Source organism: Mercenaria mercenaria, chromosome 4 (genome assembly GCF_021730395.1).
Source record: "Mercenaria mercenaria strain notata chromosome 4, MADL_Memer_1, whole genome shotgun sequence".
NCBI classification, from domain to species: domain Eukaryota; kingdom Metazoa; phylum Mollusca; class Bivalvia; order Venerida; family Veneridae; genus Mercenaria; species Mercenaria mercenaria.
This window is the reverse complement of record NC_069364.1, coordinates 62,500,825-62,527,492: the sequence shown is the minus strand read 5'-3', so window position 1 is coordinate 62,527,492 and position 26,668 is coordinate 62,500,825. Positions and strand designations below refer to the sequence as shown.

The 26,668-nt window shown below is 35.8% G+C and overlaps 1 protein-coding gene across 5 annotated transcripts in view; it reads left to right on the top strand.

Annotated features, from left to right (window-relative positions):
* Window positions 1-21,356, top strand: part of LOC123551919 (protein PAT1 homolog 1-like) — a 39,647-nt gene extending 18,291 nt beyond the window's left edge. For 2 of the 5 annotated variants that reach the window (XM_045341218.2, XM_045341217.2), the window contains exons 8-20: window positions 1,830-1,973; window positions 3,329-3,470; window positions 4,454-4,516; window positions 5,162-5,233; window positions 6,730-6,919; window positions 7,754-7,871; window positions 8,096-8,274; window positions 9,571-9,638; window positions 10,474-10,621; window positions 11,015-11,089; window positions 11,581-11,721; window positions 12,185-12,282; window positions 16,486-21,356. In XM_045341218.2, coding sequence (XP_045197153.2) covers window positions 1,830-1,973; window positions 3,329-3,470; window positions 4,454-4,516; window positions 5,162-5,233; window positions 6,730-6,919; window positions 7,754-7,871; window positions 8,096-8,274; window positions 9,571-9,638; window positions 10,474-10,621; window positions 11,015-11,089; window positions 11,581-11,721; window positions 12,185-12,282; window positions 16,486-16,672 — 1,625 coding nt within the window. In that variant the 3' untranslated portion in view covers window positions 16,673-21,356. Of the gene's footprint in view, window positions 1-1,829; window positions 1,974-2,287; window positions 2,363-3,328; window positions 3,471-4,453; window positions 4,517-5,161; window positions 5,234-6,729; window positions 6,920-7,753; window positions 7,872-8,095; window positions 8,275-9,570; window positions 9,639-10,473; window positions 10,622-11,014; window positions 11,090-11,580; window positions 11,722-12,184; window positions 12,283-16,485 lie in introns of all 5 variants that reach the window. The other 3 variants (XM_045341220.2, XM_045341221.2, XM_045341219.2) reach the window with 3 other exon arrangements.
* The last annotated feature ends 5,312 nt before the right edge of the window (window positions 21,357-26,668 follow it).

The window sequence follows — 26,668 nt, the reverse complement described above, 5'->3', positions numbered from 1 at the left end:
TAGAAAAACCTTGTGACCTCTCTAAAGGCCATATTTTTTATGGGATCTGTATGAAAATTGGTCTGAATGTTCATCTTGATGATATCTAGGTCAAGTTCGAAACAGTGTCATGTGCGGTCAAAAACTAGGTCAGTAGGTCTAAAAATAGAAAAACCTTGTGACCTCTCTGGAGGCCACACTTTTCATGGGATCTGTATGAAAGTTGGTCTGAATGTTCATCTTGATGATATCTAGATAAAATTTGAAACTGGGTCACGTGCCATAAAAAACTAGGTCAGTAGGTCAAATAATAGAAAAACCTTGTGACCTCTCTGGAGGCCACACTTTTCATGGGATCTGTATGAAAGTTGGTCTGAATGTTCATCTTGATGATATCTAGATAAAATTTGAAACTGGGTCACGTGCCATAAAAAACTAGGTCAGTAGGTCAAATAATAGAAAAACCTTGTGACCTCTCTGGAGGCCACACTTTTCATGGGATCTGTATGAAAGTTGGTCTGAATGTTCATCTTGATGATATCTAGGTCAAGTTTGAAACTGGGTCAACTGTGGTCAAAAACTAGGTCAGTAGGTCTAAAATTATTAAAATCTTTTGACCTCTGTAGAGGCCATATTTTCAATGGATCTTCATGAAAATTGATCTGAATGTTCACCTTGATGATATCTAGGTCAGTTTCGAAACTGGGTCATGTGCGGTCAAAAACTAGGCCAGTAGGTATAAAAATAGAAAAAGCTTGTGACCTCTCTAGAGGCCATATTTTTCATGAGATCTTTATGAAAATTAGTGAGAATGTTCACCTTGATGATATCTAGGTAAATTCAAAACAGGGTCACATACCTTCGAAAACTAGGTCAATAGGTCAAATAATAGAAAAACCTTGTGACCTCTCTAGAGACCATATTTTTCAATGGATCTTCATGAAAATTGGTCAGAATTTTTATCTTGATAATATCTAGGTCAAGTTCGAAACTGGGTCACATGAGCTCAAAAACTAGGTCACTATGTCAAATAATAGAAAAAACGACTTCATACTCAAAACTGGGTCATGTGGGAAGAGGTGAGCGATTCAGGACCATCATGGTCCTCTTGTTTCATTTTTCAATCAGACATATATTACTATCATTCATTTATGTAGAATTATGTCTCCCACCCCACAGTGGTGTGGGAGATATATTGATTTACTCCTGTCTGTGTGTCTGTAACAAATCTTGTCTGAACATTTCTCATCCAAACTTGGACAAAATGTGTTTGCCAATAAGTACTTGGCTGAGTTCGATAGCTAGCCAAATCAGCCCAGGCACTTTGGAGTTATGGCCCTAGAGATACTGATCCGAACCACTCATTCAAACTACTTTGAATCACTGAACCAAAACTTACTGAACCACTCATCCGAACCACTTTGAATCTTAGTCACCAAAACTTACTGAATGGACTTTTTACATTTCAAGTGATTAGGCAGTTGTGGGAGACATGCGCTTTTCTCAAAAGCAGCTCTAGTTTTCTTTCCTTTTATTATCTGTAACATGGCAGAACATATAACATATAGCACTTGCCCATAAAACACACAATAAATATTTATAACAGTGTCTTGAATATATATATATATATATATATATTTATATAGATATTGTTTGTACTTTATTTCAAGTGCTGCCTCTATGTGTATAATTAATTGAAAGTATAAATACTAGTGTTAGAACTTGCATTACAGTCCAGTTGTTAATGTGGATAGAATGTGCATGCATGTTTTAGAAAAAAGATGTCTTGAAATTTTTGTGTTTTGGCATGAAACATATTTGTGAATATTTTTGTCTGTTGTGTTTACAAGTGATCATGTTAACCCGGCGATCACCAGTTCCCCGTTCCCCTACACCTCCACCCCTGTGTGTAAGCCCTCAGACTCCACAGATGGTAGGCGTGCCTTTTAGATTCGTGACTCCATATGCCACACACAGTCAACCTAGATACATAGGTATTGCATGTGTTCTTGCAAATGCTTCTGCGTACTGTTCTAACACTCATCCCTGTTATATTTGACAGCTTGTTACCATGTTATACCCTGCTTATTCATGTTTTTGGTCTTTATCTATGTTTTACTAACATGTTACACTACATTAGGTCAAAGCATCTGTTTGGTCCATATCTTAGTCTATATTTTGTTTGCCATTTTTAATACCGGTTTATTTACAGTTCTGTAACCAGTCTGTTTGTGGCACAATTTTCTGATCACGCTTAACTATCAAGTTTAAAATGGTAATTTTTCTTGGCATGTTCGTAACATTTCAGGCGAGCAGACTTCTCCCTGCGGTATTATTGCTCGACTGATCAGGATCTACAGTGAATGGAGATCTAGAGATAAATGTTGCATTTGTTTAAATTACTACTGTTAAATTATTCTGTTAATATTCTAACATCTTAAGGATATTAAAGACATGTACAGCTCTTATTAATGATTTTCTTGATTTTTTAGGATGTTTAGACTTATTAGTAATTTACTAATTAGACCTTAAATCAAAAGATTATTTAGACATATATCTTCATTCAGCAGCAGTAGAAGTATAACTGTGCATTCTTTAAATTCGCTGTGCAAGTGTAGGAAAGACTCTGCACTGTCATCTCTTCCTGTGTGGGTTATATAAATGTCCTTAAGATCCTGTTACTCTGTCATTGCATACAGCTCATGGTATAACTGTTCACTGTTACACCTGTTCTACTTTCAGCTGTGTTGCTACTGTTGTATTTGAACTGTTACATTCATGTTGTTTTATAACCATTGTACAACTATTCCTCTTTTCATACTATGACAGTTATTTGACACCAGTTTGTAGATTTAATGAAATTACTTCCCTGAAATTGTAATGCTATTTATTTCAAAATATTGTAAACCTAGTTTTTAATAACCACCCAAGAACTGGCAGTAATTGAACATTATTATACCCTTAAACTGTGAAATCATTACTCTTTGTGAAAACTTCCACGGATGTGTTCGTCTACAGAATTTAATTCCAGTGAACAAAGAAAATTCCCAATTGTGTCTTAAATATTTGAAATCCATGAATTCAGTTCTCTGTGAGAAAGTAATTCTTTCAAAAGCTATAAAATTGTACGCCCATGAACTTTAATGATTTCACAGTATATTGTATAGATATTGACTGACATTGTTCTACTTAAAATTTACTCGAGTTTTTGCTACTGTAGTTAGATAGATTCATAGCAAGAGATTGGTGAGTTCTGCATGCATGTTTCAAAGCTGATGATTTATTGAAATTTAGTACAATAAGAAATTGTATTTAAACCAGTTTTCAAGTTTGTAATGATTTCTTGCAGCCACACCAGGGCGTGGATTATCCCAGCCTATTGGTATACCTCGTGCCATGAGGGGGCCACCGCCATCTAACAGCCCCTATAATAGTCCCCAGGGCATATATGGTAGTCCACAGGGGCCTTACCAAAGTTCACATCAACAAAGGTAATGAATTGTAATCTTTTATTAAAAATTTATTGCTTACAGAGTTACACAATTAAATAAGTTACTGTGGAATCATTTAAATTTGTTGGCATAAAATTTCAGGTTTTCATCAGAAATGGCTATTTTATTGGAATGTGTATTCTTGAATTTAGAATTTCAAAAATAAATTCAAAGTAAGTGTTTTGTTTATTGGGAAATGTGAAACAAATATAAATAATAACAATGTCACACTATGTATAACTATTTTGGCAAAAAATAAGACAGTCTAGTCACCCTAGTGTCATAACATGTTTGATTTTATAGGCTTGCCATTTTAATAACTTCAGTATACGGAGATCCCCACAAATGAATTATAGTACAATGTACATGTACCATAAAAGAACAGCTTGCTGTCAGATAATGCAAAGATGCACCAGCATTGCAGATTATATTGACGATTTATAACATTAGCTGAAATGTAAACATGCAAGCCCCAGGTCATGTTTATAATATTATTATGTCTCCCACCAGAGTGGGGTGGGAGACATATTGATTTACTCCAGTCTGTCTGTGTGTGTGTTGTGTGTGTGTGTGTCTGTCTGTCACAAAGCTTGTCCGCACTCTTTAAGTCGAACATTTCTCATCCGATCTTCACCAAACTTGAACAAAATGTGTTTGACCATAAGACCTCAGCCAAGTTCGATAACTAGCCAAATCCGCTTAGGCACTTTTGAATTATGGCCCTTGAATTTCTGATCGGGTCCATTCATCACAGCCATTGAGAGAAACTAGACATTTTTCAATGGGGTCCATTCATCAAAGCCATCGAGAGAAACTAGACATTTTTCAATGGGGTCCATTCATCAAAGCCATCGAGAGAAACTAGACATTTTTCAATGGGGTCCACTCATCAAAGCCATCGAAACTAGATATTTTTCAATGGGGCTGTTGTGGGAGACATGCGCTTTTCTCAAAAGCATCTCTGGTTTTTAATTGTGTTTCAGATTTCAACAGCCAGGTAGTTTTAATGAAGCATACAGTAATAGAAATAACAGCAATACCTATCAGTAAGTTTTAAGTTATGTAGAACACAAAGTTACTACTTAAATGTATGAAAAAATAACTTGTGTTGTACAATTCAACTACTTTATTTAATGGCATTCATCCAGATCAGAAGTTTTTAACTGCCATGTAATAACATTGTTGGGTGCATTAAATTTAATGGAAAGTGAATTTGAATTTGGAATCTGGTTTCTCTTTCAGCTATAGAATGGAAATATGAATAAATCTAAACATCACTTGATGATAGTTGAAAAAGAATCAAGCTCAAAAGCTCTATGACTAAAATATTGGTGAAACTCCTCCAAAGTGTACCATGGGACAGTAAATTCAACAAAGTTATTGCATCTATTATCATTGATTTATCAAAAGTGCAGTAGCCACTGCATAATTGTTAATGGCCAGTTTAAGGTCACAGTGTTTGTAAATGATGAGAACAATCTAATGATCGACCCAGTCACATTCTGGTTTCTGTTTCTAGTATATCAAATACACCCCTGGTACCATATCAGTATGGAAGGTAATATACATTAGTGACAGCTCTGCATTTCACAAAGTAAAAAAAAAAAACGGCATTTTTAGCTAAAAAGATGTTGTTGGTCTGACTGTTAAGAGGGTTATTTTTTAGTAAAATGAATTACATATTGTAACAGGTCATCTTCTCATGTGAAAGCCCAGTTCGAAGACAGATCCAGAAATGAGCAAGCCAGTAACAAAGAACATAGGTAAGTTGTCTATGAAATATAATTATTTTCTATATGATGAATAAATCAAAGAAAATCCTGCATAAATCATTTATATTTCAGATAATACATCCTCAGAAAGGCTCTTGATTATAGAAAAATGTAAATTTGGTATGGTTTTATGTTACAGCTGTTTTGTTGGAAAACAGTTACATAAATATCAGGATCTTTTTTTCATTTTCAAATTGGTGAAATTTGGTTCCTTTTTGTACTTGGCCATTTTTAAAAAAAAAAGTAAACAATACTGATACGCCCATTTTTACTTGTTTTACTTTGATATGTTTTGTACATCCACATGGTTGTGTTTCTCTGTATCGTTTTTTATGCCCCCACCACTTTGGGGGGGAGGGGGGCATATAGATTTGCTCTTGTCTTTCCGTCTGTCCGAAAATGTTGTGTCGCACGTAGCTCTGAAAGTATTTGACGTAGAGTCACAAAACTTTACAGGAATGTTGGTCAGCATGTGTAGTTGTGCACCTGGGGTTTCGCGTCCGGATTCATTCAGTCATGTAGAAGTTATGGCACCTGACTTTGAAAAAATTGGTCATTTTAATGTTGTGTCGCGCGTAGCTCTGAAAGTATATGACGTAGAGTCACAAAACTTTACTGGAATGTTGGTCAGCATGTGTAGTTGTGCACCTGGGGTTTCGTGTCCGGATTCATTCAGTCATGTAGAAGTTATGGCCCGTGACTTTATAAAAATTGGTCATTTTAATGTTGTGTCGCGCCTAGCTCCAAAAGTATATGACCTAGAGTCACAAAACTTTACAGGCATGTTGGTCAGCATGTGTAGTTGTGCACCTGGGGTTTCGCGTCCGGATTCATCCAGTCATGTAGGAGTTATGGCCCCTGACCTGGTAAAAAAATGGTCATTTTAATGTTGTGTCGCGCATAGCTCCAAAAGTATTTGACCTACAGTCACCAAAGTTTACAGGAATGTTGGTCAGCATGTGCAGTTGTGCATCTGGGGTTTTGCGTCCGGATTCATCCAGTCATGTAGGAGTTATGGCCCCTGACTTAGCAAAAAATTGGTCATTTTAATGTTGTGTCGTGCGTAGCTCCAAAAGTATTTGACCTAGAGTCACCAAAGTTTACATGAATGTTGGTCAGCATGTGCAGTTGTGCACCTGGGGTTTCGCATCCGGATTCATTCAGTATTGTAGGAGTTCTGGCCCCTGACCTGGGAAAAATTGTCATTTTTGGCCCCTGACCTGGGAAAAAATTGTCATTTTAATGTCATGTAGTGGGGGGCATCTGTGTCCCATGGACACATTTCTAGTTACTCTACCAACACCCCCATCACGAAACATTCCACACTAAAAAATATTCCCAACTTTCAGAACGTGCTCTTGTTAAACTTTTTGTCTTCTGCAGCAAGCTTTGTTGTCAAACTACACATTTCTAGATATATATAAGTTTGTCAAGCAAGTATTTCCTGTTTGAACTTTACGTACAGATTGTTTGATGACTGATTACAGGTATCACCGATATCCATACAACCAAAAGTATGAGTCCCGCCAAGAGCACTCTGGTCAGCGGAAACGTGGCAGTAAAGACGAGGATACCTATGCAGGACTGATGACCCAGAAAGAGAAAGAATGGATCATAAAAATACAACTGTTACAACTACAAACAGATAACCCATTTGAAGATGATTACTACTACGCTGTAAGTCAATGACATATGAGCCGCACCATGAGAAAACCAACATAGTGCGTTAGCTAATAGCATGGATCCTGACGGGACTGCGCGGATGTGCAGGCTGGTCTGGATCCATGCTGGTCGCAAACACACTCTGTTGGTTTTCTCATGGCGTTGGGCATACATGAAAATTTCTATAGTGATCTGATGATTAAGCTGTCACCAAATTAAGCTGTCGCCAAAAAAAAAATCATTCATTAATCTTTCCTGTAAAGGTTTCAGTATGCACTGAGGTAATTTGTTGTCATATCCAATTCTAGAAAAAAGAATTACTAGCTCAGTGTCTTAAAGTGAGAAAACACTTTCACCAAAACTGATAGGGAAAAAAAAATGTTACCTTGCTCTTTTCATCAGTACCTGCCTGCTTAGTTCAGTAGGGAGATTGCAAATCAGTGGATATTGGGATTGTGAGTTTGATTCCCAGGTGAGGCATATGTTCTCCATGACATTTTGATAAAAGACATTTTGTCTGAACCCATTAGTCCTCCACCTATGATTCATGTGGAGAAGTTGGCAGTTACCTGCTCAGAACAGGTTAGTACTTACTCTGAATACAGGAACACTGATTAGATTAACAGCTTGCAGTTACATACCTGAAATACTGTTGCTAAACCCCAAAAAAGACCTACAAAACAAAGATGTTTTCATGGTATGGTACCTTCTAGAACATTTACTGCCACAAGATCAAGTAACATTGGTTAGGTTAAATGCCTACTGTTACATAACTGACATACTGTTAAGAAATTACACTGAACCAAAACAAAACAGGATGTAGAAACAAACTGTAATGTGTTATTTCAGTCATGGTGCTTGAGAAAGAAGGCCAAAGAGTTAGAGAAGGATGAAGTCAAAGAAAATGCAGACCGTAACCTTGTGATACCATCTCTCGCTAGGGCAGAGAACAGGGCTTATAAACCTGGTAAATTTTGTCTATTTAAAGAGCTGTTTTGTAGATTTTCTTGTTTTTAAGGTCGTTCTTAGGCTTCAAAGGTATCACGACAGGTCCAGTACAAAAACTGCTTTTAATCTTGCTTACTCATCATGCAACTTACATTAAGTACTTTATCAAAAATATTTTTGATTTTCTTTGCTATTTATTGTTAACTTTAGAGATTATTGTTAACTTTAAAATCTCTATTACAGCTCATTTTGAAGGATCTCTTGGTCGTTTAACAACGTCCAGCGTGCACAATCCACGCCAGATCATAGATCTTCTAGCCAAGAGTGTGTCAGAGACTGCGGCAGGGGTCAGTAGCAAATCTACCAGCAATGTCGGCAAGGAACTGAGAAAATCTCGCCAACTATTCATGGACATTGAAAAGGTGATTCTCTTTTACCAGTTTGACTGTCTGAAATGCCTATGTTGAACACCTGTATATGTCATGGAGATAAAATACAGCACTTCTGTCTTGGCTAAAAGTGTTTTTGTTGACAACTTTTTAATGTTTCCAAGTATTAAACATTGGTTTCTAAAACTACATGTTCATAACAGCTCAGTTGTCAGCTGAATAAGGTTGCATCTTTGAATACACACTTTAACACTAAAGTGGCTTTTGTTCTTGACAGTTTTGGTAAATACATACAACATATCAGTCATATCTGTTGTAGTTTACTATCTCTATTTGTTCATGTAAGTTTTCACATACAGTCGAGACTGCCTTAACGACCCCCTGAATTTAGCGACTCCCTGTCATATGCGACCCTATTTTATGCTCCGGATGCAATTTACTATTAAAAGAGTCTGAATTAAGCAACCCCCTGCCTTACGCGACAAGCGACTGTGAAATCGGGCTCCCGAATCGATATTTAGACCGTTTTCAGCGACTTTGAGACGCTCCCACACAAGTTTTTACGCGATAGAGTTACCGTTCTTTATCTCGCGTGAAGTTGTTTGAGACGAGAACTTATTTGTTTACAAAAAAATGGCTGATGAAAAACATAAAAAAGAATTGTTTTGACATTAGAACAGCGCATTAAGGCACTTGCATTGCTCGATTATGGAAAACCAGCGTATAAAGTCGCTGAAGAATTCGGAGTCGGTACATAAATTAACTTTATTCCTGGTGAAACAAAAATATGGCGGTATTTAACAGGAAACGACGAAGTAAACACAGATTAAAGATGCAGTCAATAATCAAATAAATGTCAATGAACAATTAGTACACTAAAATATAAATATCATAAACCTCAGTGTGTAAACAGTTCAAATGGAACATTTATATTTTACTGCTCCCCTTTATTTTCTTGCCAGATCATGAGCTTAAATTTGTTTTATCAACATCATGCGAATGATGCAAATTATTTGAAATTTATATTTTATCAATATGCAATTAAAGAAATAGTATTTAATCATTTTCCACTCCTACCTTAAAAGAGGCCAATATATAAGTATCCGACATCCATGTACTCTAATTGGAAAAATATATGAAACCAGCGTCATCCTGTTAAGTGAGACTGTTTTAAGAGACTCCCTGTCATATGTGACCTTTTTCGCTGCTTCCCAAAGTCGGTCTCTTAAAACAGTCTCGACTGTATCAGTAATGCACATATCCTGATCAAAGTCAGAAATACTTTTTGCACAGTGTACTAAATATAATAAGGTGAAATATTTGTTTCAGGGCTACAACCTACTTCTGGATATAGATACCTTAGAGAAACAGATTCTTGCTCTTCCAGAGGATATGAGGTATAAACTTTCTTTCTGAATAAAGTATCAGACACACTGTTCTAGTAAATGTCAAAATATTAATATAAATGTGACCTTTGTTGCCGAGTGCTTAAGGTCAATGGCTTTGAATCACGTACCTCTCACTGCTGTTGGTTGAAACTCTACTTGGGTTTAGTATTCTATCAAGTGAGACATGTATCATAGCTGGCTTACAGAAAATTGATGATAATAATGGTAACAAAATCTTCAAATAGGGGAGGCAACATAAGCATGACATGCAAACTTGGTATTTATAAGGCCTTCATCCACTACAGCAGTTAAAGAAGCAAAACACAACAGACGTGTATACAAACATTCAGAATTCTCTTTGGACAAAATTTTTTTGAACTGAATCATTCTAAATATAAGAGAATTACATTTCTTGACCTTCTTTAATGAATCAGTTGTCCTATGTTTTCTTTTTAAATCTTGTTGTTTCTCATAAATAATAATTTCATTAAAAAAGTGTAGAGTTATTTCCATGGAAGTCGATATTAATGTCATTAAGTAGCATCAATATGTTTTTGATATATATTAAAAACTGATACATAATTATTCTGTGCAAGTGCCCGTAATAATGCTAGAAGGCACACCTGGTATCTTTCTCATCCATTGACTCGGAAACTTGCAAAGCTAAAATTTGTGAATTCATGATTTTGCAAAGACAATATACTGGACAATTAAGAGAAGAAAAAGGACAAACAAAGTCTTGACAAGACTAAGTCTTTATCAAGTTTATAAAAGGAGTGATCAATTCATTATATTTTAAATAGGAAAGAACATCTCTTTGAAAGAATATCTATGTATATTTCAGAAAACCACTTCTAGAAGAGAGGTCACTGAGGGTGGACCTGTTGTTTCATTATTTACTCTGTGATGGTAATTCTGCTGCCTTCATGCAATACATGAACGTCAGGAAGGGTCGCAGTCTCACCAAGAGGGCACTGCCTTACCTTGATAAGGTACTACTATTTCTCTTGCCTCAGTTGTCTTAAGGAGTAAGGCAGACTTCACACTTTTTAGATGAATTAACAATACTTATCCTCAGGGGGAGGGTGGTGGGAGAGGGAGAAAGGGACAGTGATTTTATTTTCTAAAGTTATTACTATCTGTTTAACTTATCAGTTATGTTTAATGTTTGGCAGAGGGAGCAAAAAAGAACATTTGACTTATAACTGACAGAATATACTGAAAAACACTGCTGTTAGAATGTTTGTGCATGTACCAGTACTGATGTGAGTAGTGTTTGACCTTGATACTGGATTTAGTTTGAAAAATATGAAATATATTTTTATAGCCATAAATTCAGTTGTATTCTTATAAAGTTTAGAAAGAGCATATTTAATATATTACAGGTTCAGTCTGTGGGTATAGTGTCTCTGGTATGTAAGAATTTACAACAGCTCATGAAGAATGATCAGGCTGATGAGGTAAGTGTTGATCTACTCACCATTACATCAGTTTGCCTTCCAATCATCTTTAAGGAAATTCTGCATGTTTGATAAACTGGAAGTGACAGTGTGAAGTCCTTTATCTAGGTTACATAGAATAAAGCTTAGATCTGGCATATGCAGCTGTAAAATTGAGTTGAAAAGAAAGGAACTAATATACCCACTTAGCTCAATACGGAAATCACAGACCTGTGGATTGTAGTGTCAGAAGTTTGATCCCTGGGTAAGATGCATGTTCAACGTGATGATTTGATAAAAGGCATTGTGTCTGAAATCCTCCATCCTCCACCTCTAAAGCTTACAAGATAGCAGTTACTTGTGGGGAACAGGTCAGTACTGGTTGTGGAGAACAGGTTAGTACTGGTATGCTGGTATGGTTAACTGCCTATAGTTGTTTAACTGAAATACTTTTAAAAATAGTGCTAACCCAGACAAACAGACTTATTTCCTACCTATTAACTTTTATCCAGAGATTAGAGGAACTGTTCCTACCATGTGCCAAGGTGATAGAGACGTGTAACCTAGCAACTGTTGTTATGTTTGTTGAAGACATACAACATGAAGAATCTCCCTCCACAACAAAACCTATTGCTATGGCATTACAGAATAAGGTATGTAATTCAATCTGTTTTAATACCTGAATCAGTAGATGTACAGGGATAATGCTTGCTTAAAACCATTGATTGATCCTGCCCTTGCGACCAGTGCAGATCATGATCAGCCTGCACAGCCATGTAGTCTGATCAAGATCTGCATTGTTCACCATTCGGTCAGTATCTTTTGGATTTAAGCACCCTTTTTAAAAGTTATTGGGTACTGTCCAAACTGAAAGATAGACAAGTTCATAATAGAAATTTAGCAGGGTAAGGGTTAATATTCATAAGAGTCTTTAATTCATATGTTACTTTGTTTGTAATAATTAACAAAATATAGAACCATTGCAAATATAACTCAGTATACCATTGTGACCCTGGATTATAATTACAAACTAATTATGTTCTCTGTAAGTTACATAGCTAGAACACCTCCTTTCACATGGACCTTGGAAAATTAACTTTTTGTTTTTAATTTCAGTTTGGAAGTTCTATGTTGTGTACATTGTTACATCAAGGTGAACATATTTACAGTACAACTTCACCTGTAGATCTTGAAAGTAACCTGCAAGATGAATGGTATGTATCAATTTATTCCCAGTAACTGTAGATCTTGGCAGTAACCAGTAAAATGAGTGGTAGCCCGCCCACTTAGCTCAATAGGGAGAGGGCAGATCTACGTATTGCGGGGTCATATGTTCTCAGTGACAACTTGATAAAAGGCAATGTGTCTGAAATCATTCGTCCTTCACCTCTGATTCCTTGGGGAAAATTGGCAGTTACTTGGGGAGAACAGGTTTGTACTGGTACAAGGTTAGGTTAACTGCCTGCTGTTACATAAGTGAAATACTGTTGAAAAATTAAACCCAGAAGAAACAAACAAATAAAATAAATAGAGTGGTATTTATCTGTATATCTCGACAGTAGCCTATAAAATTAGTGGTATTTATCAATTTATTCCCAGTAACTGTAGATCTCGACAGTAACCTATAAAATGAGTGGTATATAACCAGTAGGGATGGGAACTAATACTGAAATCAATATTCGAATATTCGGTTTGCCATATTCGAATATATTTGAATATTTGGTTTGTTTAAATGGAAGCTTTAAATTCTTATTAAGTGATTGGCAATACACAATGTATTCCTTTGTTTAAAGTGTGAATCATCGTACGTAATAAGGCCTAAAAAATGTTTGTTTCAGGTAACCCGACTCTACCTAGTTAAACCCGCCGTTGCTAGCGTTTTATTTCACGATTCTGTCAGGATAATCATGAACATATTAAACTAATTCAGTGTTTTAGCTTCAAAATGATACCAAAAAAAACCAATCAAATCAATTATAATATCGACTGTCGCAACTTTATCTAAAAATTGCAGGTCGTCCCATTTAAGCACGTGTCGCGCTGTTGTATTACCGCCGCCATTTTTAGCTCATCTGATTTTTTGGAAAAAAATGATGAGTTATTGTCATCACTTGAGCGGTTGTCGGCATTGCCTGGTTAAGTTTTATGTTTAGGTCAGCTTTTCTCCTAAACTATCAAAGCTATTGCTTTGAAACTTGGAATACTTGTTCACCATCATAAGCTGACCCTGTATAGCAAGAAACATAACTCCATCTTGCTTTTTGCAAGATTTATGGCCCCTTTTGTACTTAGAAAATATCAGATTTCTTGGTTAAGTTTTATGTTTAGGTCAACTTTTCTCCTAAACTATCAAAGCTATTGCTTTGAAACTTGGAATACTTGTTCACCATCATAAGCAGACCCTGTACATCAAGAAACATAACTCCATCTTGCTTTTTGCAAGATTTATTGCCCCTTTTGGACTTAGAAAATCAGTTTTCTTGTTTAAGTTTTATGTTTAGGTCAGCTTTTATTCTAAACTATCAAAGCTATTGCTTTAAAACTTGCAACACTTGTTCACCATCATAAGTTGACCCTGTACAGCAAGAAACCTAACTACATCCTGCTTTTTGCAAGATTTATGGCCCCTTTTGGACTTAGAAAATACCAGATTTCTTGGTTAAGTTTTATGTTTAGGTCAACTTTTTCTCTTAAACTATCAAAGCTATTGCTTTGAAACTTGCAACACTTGTTGACCATCATAAGCTGACCCTGTACAGCAAGCAACATAACTCCATCCTGCTTTTTGCAATAATTATTGCCCCTTTTGGACTTAGAAAATCATTTTCTTGGTTGAGTATTATGTTTAAGTCAACTTTTCTCATAAACTATCAAAGCTATTGCTTTAAAACTTGCAGCAGTTTTTCACCATCATAAGTGGACACTGAACATCAAGAAACATAACTCTATCCTGCTTTTTGCAAGAATGATGGCCCTTTTTAGACTTAGAAAATCATGGGTAGGACAATATTTCTATTACACAAAAAAAAGTCAGATGAGCGTCAGCACCCGCAAGGCGGTGCTCTTGTGAAAATTTTGAATCGGCGTGTAAAAAGCAAGTAAGGCAGACTTTAACCTCCTTCAACATGATCTTATACATCTATCATATGTTATTTCTTGATTTTATTAGCTCACCTGTCACATAGTGACATGGTGAGCTTTTGTGATCACCCTTCGTCCGTCGTCTGTGTCCGTCCGTCCGTGCGTCAGCAATTTCATGTCTGCACGATAGTGGTTTCGTTTATGATTTTATTTTAACCAAACTTGCACACAACTTGTATCACCATAAGATCTCGGTTCCTTTCTTGAACTGGCCAGATCCCATCATGGATTCCAGATTCCATTATGGGTTCCAGAGTTATGGCCCCCTGAAAGGGCCAGAATTAGCTATTTTGACCTTGTCTGCACAATAGCAGCTTCATTTATGAATTGAATTTAATCAGACTTGCACAAAACTTGTGTCACCATAAGATCTTGATTCCTTAGTTGAACCGGCCATATCCCACAATGGGTTCCAGAGTTATGGCCCCTGAAAGGGCCAAAATTAGCTATTTTGACCTTGTCTGCACAATAGCAGCTTCGTTTATGATTCGATTTTAACCAAACTTGCACATAACTTGTATCACCACAAGATCTTGTTTCTTTTCTTGAACTGGCCAGATTTCGTCATGGGTTTCAGAGTTATGGCCCCTTAAAGGTCAAAAATTGGCTATTTTGGCTTTTGCAGCCATATAGAGACTTCATTTATGGTTTTATTTGATACAAACTTCCAAAATAACTTCAACAACAATAATTCTTGGATTGTCCAACAACAGTAATTCTTGGATTCCATGACAAATCAGATCCAAGCGTAGGTTCAGAGTTATTTTATATCTGATTACCTCCCCTGATTGCAATCAAAATGGATTTATATCAGTAAGTACTTATAGGACTTATTTGAAATTTCATTGTTGTCATCAGTTGGACTGAGCCAATCAGGGTAGATAACTATGGACTGATTTTATGTCAAATTACCTCCCTTTATTTCAAATTAAAATGGGTATATCTACGTAACAAATGAAGATACTGATCTGAAATTGTGTCAACAGATTTATTTGGCAGATCCTTCTTTTGTTCACTTACAATAATTTTTTTTTAATTACTTTCCTTTTACGTTACTATAAATAGCTTATATTTAGTAACTTTTTTATTATTGGCCGTAGGGAAAAACTGAGACCACTTATCTGTGGTACAACATGGATGGTACCTCCAATTTTTAGGTGTATTTTGACATATCATACCTTGTAAGAATTTTTTTTTTCTTTTTGGTTAAATTTCTTCCCTTTGTTGTTACTGTCTATTGGACTTAGATATTTTTTCTGAGGACCTTCTTGTCCTCAAGTGCAATGATAACAGGTGAGCGATATAGGGCCATCATGGCCCTCTTGTTATAAATTACTTCAAAATTTATTTCGAATATGGCCTATTGCGGATGAAAACCGATTCTGCTCACGGTCTGAAATGTCGTACAAAATATTGTAAAAAGATCGACAATATCTACAAGTTTGGTATTGTTTGGGAAAAAAAAAAATCTAAAACTTGTTACATAAAACAGGCGCCAATAAAAATGAACAAAAGATGAAAAGGTTTCACATTTACGCCTATTGCAAACTGTTAATCCGTAACGATGACCCCAGCTAATTATGCATTGCATTTTTCTTGTTAATTGGACATCTTTTGACATGCATCTGACACATTTATACCTGTTGCAAACTGTTAATCTGTAACGGTGGCCCCTGCCAATTATGCATTGCTATTTTCTTGTTAATTGGACATCTTTTGATACACGATTACAATCACGATAGAACAAACAGTTTTATTCTGTAGAATAAGCATGCTTATATTGCCCAAAATCAATGATACTTATTTTGAAAAAAAAAAAATTACAATAATTTACGAGTATTCGAATTTGATTTTCATATTCGAATATTCGACCGATTTTCAAATATTCGAATATTCGTTCTCATCCCTAATAATCAGTTTATTCCCAGTAACTGTAGATCTCGACAGTAACCTATAAAATGAGTGGTATATAATCAGTTTATTCCCATTAACTGTAGATCTCAACAGTAACCTCTAAAATGAATGGTACGTATCAGTTCATTCCCAGTAACTGTTTCTCTTGGCAGTAACTTATATAATGAATGGTACAGTCAGTTCATTCCCATTTACTGTAGATCTCAACAGTAGCCTGGATAGTCACATTATGATCTGAATTATGTCTTTGTAACTTGAAACTCAAAACAGTTAAATGAACAAACCAGGTTTAATGAAGAGAACATTTCATTGATTTATATTTACAACTTAAAAGGGTAATGTTCTTCACTTTGTTCTCACAGGTGTGAATTTGTGCATGACTTTGCTGGAATCATGGCAACCATTCCTCTCGAGTCAATTACTGCCCCATTGCAGACGTACCCCGACATATCGAAACATCTAGAACGGCTGCTCAATAAACGTCTGATGGCCGTTGTCGAGGACAACCTCAGAGTATTTACTCATCCGTCGGTGGAAAACGAGTCCTGACATAGTTTGAATCGAGTACAGCCTAGCTAATGAACGTGAATCTTGACCGATTGTAATCTACAAGTTCATATGCTTGCACTTAATCATGATAAAAGTTGAGAAAGGGTTTTGATACTTAAAGGTTGCTTGACATAGAAGTTGTGATGGATTTCAAGACTGACACATCTGATACTTGATGATTGCTTAGTGATGAGCCTTGATTTGATGTCAAGGCTTTTTGTGATATCATTTTTGTTTCGTGATATAGTGCTATAACATCACAACTACTTCTACCAACGCTAGCCACTAGACAGTTATTTTAAGACATGCAGATTCCAATTTTCTTGAATTTCATATTGTTAACAAACAGACATAGGAATTCAGTTTCCTTACAATATTATGTTTGGGCTTTGGTTTCCAGTTTAATTCATTTACACTATAAATTAGTAGTAGCAAATACACTGTAAATGTGAATTTTACAATCTTTTCTCTAAATAGATTCAGTTGTGATTTTTAGATAAGGATATTTTTGTCTTTAATATCTATAGTGTGTGCTAGACTTTTTGAAATCTCTCTTTTATCATGAATTTCGGTATTGTCTTTTGATAGCTAAGTACATATATTTAAGACATGTTATAAAAGATAAAACAAATATAGTTTGTGTGTTGTCTATTTTAGTACTTTTAATAAGCATGGTTTATAAGTTTGGGAAATATGTTTTATATACTTTTTTCAGGATAACTTCTTTCTCTGTTTCTTTTTTCGATTGATTCTATCCTGACCATTTAAATTAAAGTATTACAAAAAAATTATAATTTTTTCGTTGACTTGAAGAATTTAGGATACTGGATGTAGCCCAGTGTTTTAATATGGATAATGTATTAGAAAGGTTTTTCAAATTGAAGAGTATCTATAATACACCATTTAGTGTGTTATTGATTAAACAAAGATTTAATTATGTTTCCCCATATGTTGGGAGATATATGACTGTCTTGTCCACATCTGTTTGTCTGTCACAAAGGTTTGTCTGGACCTCTCCTGTGAATCAACTTTCATCCAAACTTGGTAGGGATTCCCAGAATCATGGTTAGCTTTGAGGTAGTTGTTTATAGTCTTTCTTTTCCATAAACAACCATGATAGTAAGATATATATATTGGATCAATAAGGGAGGTAATATTATTACAGAAGTTTAGAAGTTTATTTTGAAAAGTTGAGGCTCATTTAGAGCGTCTGACTTGACAAAGAAATGCAACATAAGTAACATAACAAAATAATAGATAATGATTGACAAAAAGATGATTCTATTTAATGGCAAAAGATTAGAATTACTCTTCCATATCTTAATTAGTAAGTTATGAAATTATATGAAAATAAGAAAACAAACTGTAGAAATATCTCTATGGTCATTTACCTCAGCATTCCCCTGTAAAAAAAAAAGAAATGAATGAGTTGTCAGTCAGTGTGACAGTATACTAAATACTTCTAATAGCAAATAAGTCTGCTGTAAGGGGTGATCATCTGGGGCATATGTGCTTGTTTATTTTTTTATATTTTTTTTATTAGTAATGGGTGCATACAGTCGCTTATACAGTTTTGGCCATTTTCGTTTCTACTTAAAAAAAAATTATGCCACAAAATGTCTTTGTGATATGGCTAGATACTGCCTATCAATTCACCTTTCTCTTTAGACACTCGGTAGACATGTTCTTTTACAAAATGCAATCTCTAGTTTGAAACATTTAATGTAATAACAATTTGATTCAATCATATTTTTGCGATTATCTTAATGTTTTGTTAATAATAATTTAAATATTACTTTTTCTGTATCTTTCATTTTATTTGTCTCGGACTCTGGTAATTGTTCTATCAATCAAATTTAAGATGTTTGTTTGATCATTCTTATTTTAATTATGTTTATGGGAAACATATGTAGATGGGGAATAGGGTTTTTCTTATGTACTATTGATTTAAAAGAAATACTTCTCAGATAAGTAATAATCTATTTATAACCAATTTACTTTTTACATGCAGGTGTTACTTTCACAGTCATTAATCTCAAAGGAATTAAGTGTTACCGGTAATTTGAATGATTTGTTCACATTCTAGGAAGTTTGTTAGATTAATATATAATGCCACAAATATGCTTGCAGATGGCAGTGTGTTCAAGTTATAAACAGCTTCAGCAGAATTTTTATACTGGCTTTTCGTGATTTTTGGATAGTTTTCAAGATACTTCTCATAATTTTTTTCCGGATTTACTAAAATGCAAAACAACATTTGTGCTACCAGTTTGTGTATTCTAGATTCTTACCTCATTTTTTTATGAATCTGTGAGGGAGCAGTTTTAGACTGGTATCAGCAGTTTTGATGAGTGATTTAGGAATATGAACCCAGATAGGTACATAGGTTACTCCTCTACAGGTCATTAGTTTTTGAAATGTTTTTACAGAAAAGTTTATTACTACTACAGATTAGGGACTGGCTATTCAGATTTTTGTTAGCTCGACTATTCGAAGAATAGTCTAGCTATTCTACTAACCCTGGCGTCGGCGTCGGCGTCACACCTTGGTTAAGTTTTTGCATGCAAGTACATACAGCTATCATGTAAAGGCATATAGCTTTGAAACTTATTTATTCTTTTTCTAGGTCAATTACCAACCTCACTGGGTCAAGTTCCATAACTCTAACATGTATTTTGAGCAAATTATGCCCCCTTTTGGACTTAGAAAATTCTGGTTAAAGTTTTACATTCAAGTTACTATCTCCAAAACTAATGCAGATATTGAATTGAAACTTCACATGTGTCTTCGGGGTTATAAAACTAGTTGATAGCACCAAGTCCCATAACTCTGACCTTTATTTTGGCCAAATTATGCCCCCTTTTGGACTTAGAAAATTCTGGTTAAAATTTTGCGTGCAAGTACATACAGCTATTACTAAAAGGCATATAGATTTGAAACTTATTTTTTCTTTTTCTAGATCAATTACCTACCTCACTGGGTCAAGTCTCATAACTCTGACATGTATTTTGGCCAAATTATGCCCCCTTTTGGACTTAGAAAATTCTGGTTAAAGTTTTGCGTGCAAGTACATACAGCTGTTACTAAAAGGCATATAGATTTGAATATTATTTTTTCTTTTTCTACATCAATTACCTACCTCACTGGGTCAAGTCCCATAACTCTGACATGTATTTTGGGCAAATTATGCCCCCTTTTGGCTTTAGAAAATCCTGGTTAAAGTTTTACATGCAAGTTACTATCTCCAAAACTACTACAGATATTAAATTGAAACTTCACATGTGTCTCCGGGGTTATAAAACTAGTTGATAGAATCAAGTCCCATAACTCTGACATGTATTTTGGGCAAATTATGCCCCCTTTTGGACTTAGAAATCCTGGTTAAAGTTTTGCGTGCCAGTACATACAGCTATTACCAAAAGGGATATAGCTTTGAAACGTATTTATTCTTTTTCTAGGTCAATTACCAACCTCTCTGTTTCAAGTTCCATAACTCTTAACATGTATTTGGAGCAAATTATGCCCCCTTTTGGACTTAGAAAATTCTGGTTAAAGTTTTACATGCAAGTTACTATCCCAAAACTAATGCAGATCTTGAATTGAAACTTAACATGTGTCTTCGGGGTTATAAAACTAGTTGATAGCATCAAGTCCCATAACTCTGATATGCATTTTAGTCAAAATATGTCCCCTTTCGAACTTAAAACTCTTTTGATATTTAACATTTTGGGTAATAATTTCCTGCTTCTGTGACAATATTTCTAATAGTCGAGCTTGGCTGTCTTACGGACAGCTCTTGTTTGTTTGGTTGTAGTCTGTATACATTTTCACTCACAGCTTAGCTACTCATACAGTTTCGTATCCTTTGTAGTCCCAAGGAGATTGTGCGAACATTGATCATCCTGTTTCCATAGATTTTTGCTTGCTTTAAGAGTATTTTTTGTGCAATCACCATTACAGTTGAGCTCGCCACTACTCTGATGCCATACCTATGTATTTTTGCATTGACAGTACTCAAATATGATTATTACAAGTTACCACTGATATGTGAATGATTTCTCTATATACCATTGGTGAACACCTTCCTTTAGCTGTGATAAAAGGGTCATGTTTTAGTGAAAATCAGCTCTTAAATGTCATCTAAAGATTTGTTCAAATAATTCAGTAAACTTTCCACCTTTATTTTCACAAACTCCAGAAGTAATGTAATATATATGTGCAAGGCAGTACTTGATAACATACACAAATATTAAAAGTTTAAATATATGGTGACTGCATGCCTAAACGGCGAGCTTATTTGACATTTCTTTTCCTAGTTTTGCTGTAAAACTTTTTTATACTTTATAACCTTTATAGAGTTTATAGTCAGCCAATAAATTTATCAAGGTGTACCTGTTAATCTTTGTAAGTAGTCAGTTTCCAAATTGGGATTTGTATATAAGAAATTTTGTAACAAAGTCCTTTATGTTAGATTTTTCATAGACTTATTTGATAACTTGCTTACGTAAAGCTATACCTGTGGGACGCTATTTGTTTAGTCCAAAGGTGACATGTTGTTATACCTATAAAACACAGGTAGGTAATTTTAATATTACCTTTTTTTCATGGAAATTATGCATCACGTTTTTGTTCCTGATAAAAAGCAAAATATTGTACAAATAAATCTATGGCTATTAGCATCTAATACCTATTGTTGTTTTTTGTTATTGACATTTTATATTGAAGATACTGTGGTTTTGGTTTTTATGGCCCCCCCCCCCCCCCCCCCCCCCCCCAAAGAAGGAGGGGTATTTTGTTTTGCAGATGTTGATCGGTTGGTTGGTCGGTCTGTCTGTATGTAGACCAATCCGTTTCCGGATGATAACTCAAGAACGTTTGGGCCTAGGATCATTAAAGTTGATAGGGAGGTTGGTCATAACAGCAGATGACCCCTATTGATTTTGAGATCAGTAGGTTGAAGTTCAAGGTCACAGTGACCCAGAACAGTTAAACCATTTCCAGACGATAACTTGAGAACGCTTGGGCCTAGGATCACAAAATTTAATAAGGAGGTTGATCATGATCAGCAAAAGGTCCCTATTGATTTTGAGGTCAAAGGTCAAGGTCACAGTGACCGGAACAGTTAAACGGTTTCCGAATGAAAACTCAAGAACTCTTGGGCCTAGGATCATGAAAGTTGATAGGGAAGTTGGTCATGACCAGCAGATGACCCCTATTGATTTTGAGGTCAGTAGGCCAAAGGTCAAGGTCACATTGACCCGGAACAGTTAAACTGTTTTCAGACGATAACTTGAGAACACTTTAGCCTAGGATCACAAAACTTGATAAGGAGGTTGATCATGATCAGCAAATGGTCCCTATTGATTTTGAGGTCAGTAGGTCAAAGATCAAGGTCACAGTGACCTGGAACAGTTATACGGTTTCCGAATAATAACTCAAGAACTCTTGGGCCTAGAATCATGAAAGTTGATAGGGAAGTTGGTCATGACCAGCAGATGACCCTATTGATTTTGAGGTCAGTAGGCCAAAGGTAAAGGTCACATTGACCTGGAACAGTTAAACCATTTCCTGACGATAACTTGGGAACGCTAGGGCCTAAGATCATTGAACTTAATAGGGAGGTTGATCATGACCAGCAGATGACCCTATCAATTTTGAGGTCAATAGGTCAAAGGTCAAGGCCACATTGACCCAGAACAGTAGAACTTTTGTGTACAGTAGCAATTACTGAATGCATCAAGGGGGGCATTTCGTGTTCTAGGAGCTCTTGTTATGTTACAGAAAGGCAAAGCAGATAGACTACACTCACACTTTGAAATATTTCTATTAAATATTGCTTAGATCCTTATGTAACTGAAAAATGCTATTAGCGATAAGGATACTGTACACATGGAAATTGCATATAGTTTAAGTTCCAGCCGCCCTTGTGTGTGTTTCCTGTCAGTCTCCAGGGCTTTTTCAGGGGGTTTTGGGAAAAAGGCCCCTGGTCATATTGGGAATTTTTAACGCGATAAATTGTCAAATTTGGGAAAATTTACTGACAAATTACCTGAGTTTTTAATTAATACATATTAGTTTAAATCTTCAGTTTCAAATTTTACTGGTAGACAGTAGATCTATCCCCTTGTGAAATTTTGAGATTTTTTTTTCAGGATTGTGTTCCAATATTGCCTAAAAATACAGTATAACTCTTTATTTGTCATGCTAAAATTTTTATTTACAGTTTGTTTTCACCAAAGTTATAACTGAAATTATCCAAAAAGTAGAATGGCAAAGTGCCTGTATTTTCGAGTGTAAAAACTGGGTCGCGAAAATATGTGACAATTGATTTTAATGGTATAAGAACTACCTGTCAACATCTTTTGGGTACTTTATTCAATTAATATTTGTGTTTTTATGCATTTTGAGAGGTTTTTGCATACAAATCATACATTTCTTCAGCAAAATCTTGTAATTATTTTTTGCCGAGGGTGCTGACGGTCATGTTACTAAAAATAGAAACGTGCTGGTTTTTCCAACATTTTGTTTGATTTACTTGGCAAACAAAACTAATTGTGCAAGAATTATTATTGAAAAACAGAAAGTAACTGATTTCAGTTGGAAAATTTTTCATTGGATTGGGATTTTTTTTGCTCCAGATTGGGAAAAATAGAGCATATTTGGCATTGGGAATGGGGCCGAATATCGGCCCCGTGAGATAGGGTGAAAAAGCCCTGGTCTCATTGGTTCTGGGAGGACAACTTTTGTATGAAAAGAACTGTTACCACTGCCTTAGCCTTGCTTGGTCATAAGAGGCTACTAATAGGGTCTGAACTCTTGGTTTTGCTGTACATCTGTGATTCAAGCAATTCTAAAAGTTTTTATTTCATGTCTCAAAAATTTATTTCGGTGTAAATGAGATGTGAAACCAGAATTTTTAGGCCAGTTGGAGCCATATAACCTGTACTGTGATGGTGTGCAGTAAATCCTAAATGAGATCAAATGTTTCCTGTCAAATTTGATAAAATCCTATAGAATTCATCAAATGAAGAAACCAGAATACTGTGATTATTTTAGGGCTGTATCTCTATTCCTCTTGTACAGTTTTGAATCCCAAGTTCGAAAAGATTATATAGCTTGACTATACAAAGTATCTGGAGAGTGTCCTACTTGCCCCAGCGTTGGCGTACACACCTTGGTTACAGTTTTGATGCACTTTCACCATTGTATGGATATTTTATGAATTATACCCTCTATTACTTAAAATTTCAGGTGCACTTCTACTCTGTTTCTGTTGGTACTGGAAGTGATTTAAACTTGAAATATTTGTTCCACATCATCATCCAAAGTCCATAACTCTGGCAATTATCCCTTGTTGTTACTTTACATTTTAGGTTAATTTTGATGCGTTTCACTATATCTCTGTTATTGAAGAAGGGATTTAATTAAAACTTACATTGTTCAGAATAATCACCTACATTATATGACACAAGGGTCATAACTCTTGCATAATCATTTTATGAATTATGCCTGCTTTTTTCTTAGAATTTCAAGTTAAATTTTGGTGCTTTCACTATATCCTTGTTTTCATTTGAATTTGATTCAAACTTAAAATGGTTCTTCCACATTCTCCTCCTCATCATCATATGCACAAGATCCATAACACTCCTGTAAAATAGATTTAGGTTAATTTTGATGTTTTTATGCCGCCGAAGGGAGGCATATAGTTTTTGAACCGTCTGTCGGTCTGTCAGTCTGTCGGTCTGTTGGTCTGTCAGTCTGTCGGTCCGTCAGTCTGTCCGCAATTTTCGTGTCCGGTCCGTATCTTTGTCATCGATGGATGGATTTTCAAATAACTTGGCATGAATGTGTACCACAGTAAGACGACATGTCGCGTGCAAGACCCAGGTCCGTAGCTCAAAGGTCAAGGTCACACTTAGACATTAAAGGATAGTGCATTGATGGGCGTGTCCGGTCCATATCTTTGTCATCGATGGATGGATTTTCAAATAACTTGGCACGAATGTGTACCACAGTAAGACGACGTGTCATGCGCAAGACCCAGGTCCGTAGCTCAAAGGTCAAGGTCACACTTAGACGTTAAAGGATAGTGCATTGATGGGCGTGTCCGGTCCATATCTTTGTCATCCATGGATGGATTTTCAAATAACTTGGCATGAATGTGTGACACAGTAAGACGACGTGTTGCGCGCAAGACCCAGCTCCGTAGGTCAAAGGCATAAACTCTAACATCGGCCATAACTATTCATTCAAAGTGCCATCGGGGGCATGTGTCATCCTATGGAGACAGCTCTTGTTTTACTATATCTCTGTTGTTACGAAATGGATTTGATTGCTGTTCCACATCATCACCCTCAAGGTCAACAACACTGGCAACAATATGTTACGAATTATGCCCTGTTTTTACATAGAATTTCAGGTTAAAGTTGTGATGTACTTTTGCTCTATCTTGGTTATTGCTACATTGATTTGATTCAAGCTTAAACTTATTGTTCCACATGAAATGCCAAATGATGTGACAGGTGGTGCAGAAATATTCAATGAATGATGTCCCTTTTTAGCTTTTGTGACCGCTCAATGTCCATCGTCAGTCGTGTGTCGTGTGTCCGTCAACATTTTTAAAAAAAATCTTCTTGAAAACCACTGGGCAGAATTACACCAAACTTCACAGGAATTATCCTTGGGTGGCCCCCTTTCAAAATTGTTCAAAGAATTGAATTCCATGAAAGGAAAAACTTTAAAAATCTTTTTGTCCAAAACCAGAGGGTCTAGGGCTTTGATATTTTGTGTGTAGTATCATCTAGTGGTCCTCTACCAAAGTTGTTCAAATTATCCCCCTAGGGTCAAATATGCCTCCGCCCCGGGGGTCACATGGTTTATATAGACTTATATAGGGAAAACTTTGAAAATCTTCTTGTACAAAACCACATGGCCTAGGGCTTTGATATTTGGTATGTAGCATTGCCTTATGGTCCTCTACCAAGATTGTTCAAATTATCCCCCTAGGGTCAAATATGGCCCCGCCCCGGGGTCCCAAATTTTACATAGACTTATATAGGAAAAAAAGTTTAAAAATCTTCTTGTCTGAAACCACAACACTTAGACCTTTGATATTTGGTTTGTAGCATTGTCTTATGATCCTCAACCAAAATTGTTCAAAATGTACCCCTGGGATGAAAAGAGGCCCTGCCCTGGGGGTCCCAAGTTTTATATACACTTATATAAGAAAAAACTTTAAAAATTTTCTTGTCTGAAACCATACGACCTAGACTTTTGATATTTGTAATGATGCATTGTCTAGTAGTCCTCTACCAAAATTGTTCAAATTATGCCCCTGGGGTAAAAAGAGGCCCTGCCCTGGGGTCACTTAGTTATTATGTGAGTTATATAGGAAAAATACTTAAAAAATCATTTGATCCTATTTCCAAGACTGATTAATTATTATTACCTGATGACCCCAAGTAATATGATGTCACTTGACTGTGACCTTGACCTAGTGACCTACTTTCTTGTTTTTAGCTCACCTGAGCACAAAGTCCATCCACCCGTCCACACTTTCCTTTAAACAACATCTCCTCCTAAACCACCAGGCCAATTTTGATGAAACTTCACAGGGATGTTCCATGGATGGTCCTCTTAAAAAATTGTTCAAAGAATTGAATTCCATACTGATCTCTAGTTGCCATGGCAACCGAAAGGAAAAACTTAAAAAAATCTTCTTCTCAAAAACCAGAAGCCCTAGAGCTTAGATATTTGGTGTGAAGCATTGCCTAATGGACCTCTACCAAATTTGTTCAAATCATGACCCCGGGGTCAAAATTGACCCCGCCCCAGGAGTCACTTGATTTTACATGGGAAAATCTTTAAAAATCTTCTTCTCAAAAAACAGAAGCCCTAGAGCTTAGATATTTGACATGTAGCATTGCCTAATGGACCTCTACTAAAGTTGTACAAATCATGACCCCGGGGTCAAAATTGACCCCTCCCTAGGGGTCA